The following is a 5,606-nucleotide window of genomic DNA, read 5'->3' on the forward strand; positions in this document are numbered from 1 at the left end:
GACCACACATATTCCCATCGTGACCTCACCAGTTTGCGCCCCTATGACGTCACGAGGTTTCCTCTTCCCCACATCCTCACCAGCATTTGTTGTGTCTTTTGTTTCATTAACCTTAAATACTAACTATCGCTACAGGTAAGGTGAAATCTCCGAGTAGTTTTAATGTGTATTTCCCTGAGGGCTAAGTTTGGCAAACATTTTTAGGGACTATTTCTTAGCCTTCGTGTTTCTTCCTTTGAAACTCTGTCGAGTGCCAGAGCTGTTTCCCTGGTGTTTAGTTCTTGTGAGCTCTGCCCCTCCCTCCCACCATTCCCTTCTCTGTTAGAATGAACACAAGTTACACATTAGTTCTGCACTTTCCAGGCATGTAGTGTTCATATGTGATGGGAGATGTCTTTCTGCATATATGTTTCTCTTAATTGGTTGGTGAATAAAACACTGTTTGGCCAGTAGCCAGTAAAGGCAGGAAGATAGATGGGACTAGGAGACGAGGAGAATTCGTGGAGAGACGCCATGGAGGGACAGGGAGGATAGGACATGGAAGGTATTCTCCCGTAAGGTAAAGCCATGTAGAAATGCGTAGATTTGTAGTTGTGGGTTAGTAATTAAGACGGAGCTAGCCAGTAAGAAGCCCTAGTCATTGGCCAACAGTTTTATAATTAATATAGCGTCTGTGTGTTTATATGGGGCTGAAGCAGCAGGACCTGGCTGGACAAAAGAAACCACCAGCAACATACATACACATGCATACCTGGATATTTTAGTTGGCTTATAGAAGTGCTGTCCAGCAGTTAACTTTAACAGTTTTTTTTTCCTGCAACTCTCAATATGTGAAAAATGCCATTCTGTAATTTATATGCAACTCAGTGTTTTTTTTTAAAAAAGATTTATCTATTTTTATTTTATGTGCATTAGTGTTTTGTCTGCATATATGTCTGCGCAGGTGCCAAATTCCCTGGAACTGTAGGTACAGACAGCTGTGAGCTGCCAGGTGGGTGTGGACAGTTGGACCCAGGTCCTCTGCAAAAGCAGTCAGTGCTCTTAACAGTTGAGCTGTCCGCTACCTCCTCTGCCGAGTTGTTAAATGACTCCACCATGTTCTATTGACGTTAGGGCATCCCTAGTTACTCAGTGAGTCACTTGGCACACAGCTCGTCTTTGTGGATCCCTGTTAGTAGTGTTTGTAGGTCACAGTTTCCATGCATTTTAAATGTTGCTACATGGCTTCCACTCGCTCTACCACGGAGGCTGCAGCAACGCGGTGGAGGCGGGAGTGATCTGCGAACAAAACCTCCATCATGAGTCTCCTCAATAAACCCAAGAGTGAGATGATCCCAGAAGAGCTACAGAAGCGGGAGGAGGAGGAATTCAACACGGGCCCCCTGTCAGTGCTCACACAGTCAGTCAAGAACAACACGCAGGTGCTCATCAACTGTCGCAACAACAAGAGGCTCCTGGGACGGGTGAAGGCCTTCGATAGGCATTGCAACATGGTGCTGGAGAATGTGAAGGAGATGTGGACGGAGGTCCCCAAGAGTGGCAAGGGCAAGAAGAAGTCCAAGCCTGTCAACAAGGACCGCTACATTTCCAAGGTGTTCCTGTGCGGGGACTCAGTCATTGTGGTGCTGTGGAACCCGCTCATCGCCGGCAAATAGAGCAGAGGCCTCTTCCCTCCATGAGAGCCTGCTACCCACCCCGCCTGGTCCCGCCTAGTCCTGCCCAATGGGATGGAAATAAAACCCTGCGTTTTTGTAAAAAAAAAAAAAAAAAAAAAAGAAATAATAATAAATGTTGCCACATGATGCTGTACTGCCCTCAGTGAAGTCTATTGATTCCTGTTACCAATAGTTTGATATACTCTGGGGGGTCCGCCAGGAGACTCTTAACAGGTAGTTGATCTAAGTGTAGCATCAGGTGCATGAGAAGCAAGCACAATGAGGAGAAGCAAGCTCAGAGTTTCCTGAACGTTTCCACGTGCTCTGGGAGGGGAATCCCTTGTTAAAAGGCTTGGGGTCAGATGTCTTTCAGATATTTGGACTATCTGTGTAGAATTTTTGACTGAGCATCAAAAATGCTCCAACTTTTTCAGAGTGTTTTAGATTTGGGCTGGGCTGTTCAGTTCATACCATAGTTTTTAGCATCGAAAAAAAAAATTCTCATGTTAATTTACATTTCTGAGATTGTTAAAAAGATTCAGTCTCATTAAGAAAACAACACACAATTTGGAAGTTTTCTTTTTTTTTAAAGTATATTAAAAATTTAGTGTGTTTGTGCACATGTGGAGAGATGGCTCAGGGGTTAAGAGCACTGGCTGCTCTTCCAGAGGACTCGTGTTCAATTCCCAGCACCCACACGGCAGCTCACAACTCTGTGACCCTGCTCCATGTGATTTGACATCCCCGCCCAGACATATGTGCAAGCAAAACACCAATGCACATAAAAGTTAAAAAGTAAATGTATAAGCAAAAGCACCAAACAAGTCTTCCCAAGTATTGGCCTTGGGGGAGGTAGGTGTGGCACCTACCTGACATCAAAGCTTAATCCCTGACATCAAAGCAGACACAGGTTTCATTTCACAAATACAGTTCTGTGGTTTTCTTTCAGTACAACTTACCGAGTCTCATCTTGTTTTTGCTTTTTAAATACAGAAAGGAAAAAAAAAAAAATCGAATGTACTAGATTTTTAGATGTTGGATACGAAATCAGTGAAAGTAAACGGGAGGTGAATTTGTGTGGTAAACGCTTCCCTTTGTACATCCCTTCAAAGGCCGCCACGGCCCCTTCCCCACGCCTTTGATGTGTCCCCCATCCAGTAGCCTTGCACAGATGCTGTTTCCAAGTTGTGGCCAGCACCTCCTGAGGGAGTCTTCCTGCTTTCCAGGTCCCGCCTTCTTCCTTCTTATCGTGGCTCTCATGGAGTCTCCTTCTCTCGGGCCACCAGCCCTGTCAGCATCTAGTCTAGGTGTCCATAATGTCCTCGCCAAGGTCCTGGTTAGGTCCTAGACCCTTTGGTCTTGTTTAATGTCATGACTACCCTGTGTCCTCTGCTTCTAGGCCTAGTGACAAATCACTGTTATCTCTGGCAGAGGGACAGATGGCAGTCTTCTGCTTCTTCATCTGTTGACTTCCTACCCACTTTCTTGAAGCTGCCCTGATTTCTTCCTCAAAATCATCCTCTATAGTTCCCACTTTCTGTCCAGGGATGATGTCATTTCCTTTATTTACTGCAAAGATCCAGGCCAGGGGTCACAAATTCAAATGTCAGCAGGAGGTGTTGAGATGAGAGGCAGGGACTATAATGCAGCTCTAAGTGTGCCCTGTCTAAGCCAGCAGGCGGGGTAAGGCGACCTTCGCCGCCCCGTGGAAGCTGGGGCCTAGAGTTGCTCCCTCTTCTGTTTTTCTCCAGAAAACCCAGATACCTGTGTTTCTGTGTGAAATCTGGCCCTGCTGAAACGATGCCGTGTAGGCCGCCGGACAGACAAGTCATAGTCACCTCACCCAGGCTTTGTCTACAAGGCATTGTGTGACCTTTTCTTTCTCTGCGTAAGATGGCCTTAAGCTGTCCCCTTTACTCCTTAACTTTCTCAACGCTCGCTCTTTGTACTTTTGCAATTACTCCAGGCGACCCAACTCAGCTTGTTGCCACCCATTTCCCAGCCCCAGCTGCTTACCTGTGTCCTCAGGACCCCCGTCTTTCCTCTGTCATGGCTAACGGAATTCACAGGGTTTGCACTGGATGGGTGGTTGATGGAGTCAGGGTCTCGTGCAGCCAGACAGGCTTTGAATGCCTGTGGCACAGAGCAGAGGCATCCCTTGAAGTCCCGATCCTTCTGTCTCTTTGAAGTGCTGTGGTGACAGGCATTCACCACCCTGCCCAGCTATTGCCTTTTATTCTTTTGAACAACCCAGTATGTTTCATAGTGAATTTCCACGGACACCTATAACAGTCTTTGTACTCATCCCGTCCGTCTTCCGCTCCTTCCCTTTTTCTAAAAACTCCCTTACAGCCCAGGATCAACCCAATCCTTAAACCCTTACTCTAAGGCAAGCTGTTACCTTCTCACTCATTCCTGAGGACCTGAGATTGTACTAACTCGAATTTTCATCTTTGAACATGACTTCCCACCAGATTTTTTTTTTTTTTTTTTTTTTTTTTTTTTTTTGCCACTGTTCATTGTATTTTTGCTGTTGCCCCTGGCCTCACTCCATCTCTCTCGCCCATCTAGCTCCTCAAATGCTCTTCCTCTATCTCAGTGACGTCTTTCCTTCTCAGACTTAGCTGCTATCTATCTTCCTTTGAAGGCTTTCACGAAGGAATTAGCATATAGGTGGCTTCTTCCTGTCTCCCTCTACCTCTTCTTGCGCCCATATTTCGTTGTGGAAAGCTGAGCTCTCGCCAGGCTACCTCTTGGCTTAGAAAACCCCAAGCGTTGTGTGTTAGCAAAGCTTACTGCCTTGCTTACCACCGTTGTCAAAGTCTCTCTAGACTCTTCTCTCGATGTCTGCCCCTCCAGATACTCTTAAGTCCCAAGTCTCCGGAGCCATGGCTGTTGATGAACACTACTCTTTGACCCTGTGCTTCTTGGCTGATTTCCTCTTTGTTTCTTCCAACCCTCTCTTAGCTACATGGAATTCTACGTTACTTACGTGTGCATGTAATCCGTCATGCCTTCTTTCCTGGGTCCTTTTCCCACCTGTAGTAGTGAGCCGCTGTCCACTCTGGCTCCCTGAGCTTGTCATGTGTGTGTCTCCTATGACATCTGTCATTATGTTGCTTTAGTTTATTTTGCAGAACATTTATAAACCTCTTTTTCTAAGTCTCATCTTACTTCTGTACTTTTAAATTTTTATACCCAGTAGAGGCTGTAACGAAGTGGTAGCCTCTACTGGGTACAAGTTTTAACTGAAAATTCATGTTACTGATAATTAAAGCAAAGACCATTGGGGTTTTTTCTCTCCTTCCAACTTATCAGATTAGAATTCATGAATTTTTTTTCCTTCTTCTGAATGCTATACTTGGCACATGACAAGCAATTGGTCAAAGAAAATACTTCCTTGTCCCCGGCTTGAATGCTTCTCATTTACTAAATATCAGCTCCAGAATTGTATTCCGGGGCAGCTGTCTGCAGACCATGGGAGGTGCATTATTCTATAGCGGAGCTGGCTTTTGTTCACAAGTGTCATGTCCAACAGAAATTGGATTCAATAACAGGACAAACAAAATAATGCCTTCAGCTTTTTAATATTTTAATATTTTTTTGGCTTTGCTTTTTCTGTCAGTTGGTAAACGTTTTATTAGAATAGTGTAACTCTGTGTGCTTTCTTGTTTTGAGAATTCTATTTGCACCTATTTATCTTTTTCCATATTCATGTACGCTTGTGGATGTGTGCACGTTTGCATGCGCGGTATGAATGGGTACACATACATGTATGTGTGCACGCTTGCTTGTGTGTGAGTACACTTTGTATCTGTGTGTGTGTGTGTGTCCCTTGACAATGTCTTGCCCTGAGGGCTCCTTCCTGGCCACTGTGAAGTGAACTGTACTCCTTCCCTGACGTGATGGACTGACACCCGGAATTGAGACAGACTGCATGCCTCCTCCCAT

At 45.2% G+C, this 5,606-nt stretch overlaps 1 protein-coding gene across 1 annotated transcript; it reads left to right on the top strand.

Moving 5' to 3' along the window:
- The first annotated feature begins 1,247 nt into the window (after positions 1–1,247).
- On the top strand, positions 1,248–1,685 carry LOC127213080 (small nuclear ribonucleoprotein Sm D2). Its single transcript, XM_051173314.1, has one exon. The coding sequence runs from the start codon at positions 1,299–1,301 to the stop codon at positions 1,653–1,655; it is 357 nt and encodes a 118-aa protein (XP_051029271.1). The 5' UTR covers positions 1,248–1,298; the 3' UTR covers positions 1,656–1,685.
- Positions 1,686–5,606: the final 3,921 nt, after the last annotated feature.

This window comes from Phodopus roborovskii, unplaced genomic scaffold (assembly GCF_943737965.1).
Source record: "Phodopus roborovskii unplaced genomic scaffold, PHOROB, whole genome shotgun sequence".
In the NCBI taxonomy this organism is placed as follows: domain Eukaryota; kingdom Metazoa; phylum Chordata; class Mammalia; order Rodentia; family Cricetidae; genus Phodopus; species Phodopus roborovskii.

Bases quoted from the DNA above. Each gene is read 5' to 3' on its own strand.
- LOC127213080 (XM_051173314.1), top strand. From the start codon at position 1,299: ATGAGTCTCCTCAATAAACCCAAGAGTGAGATGATCCCAGAAGAGCTA.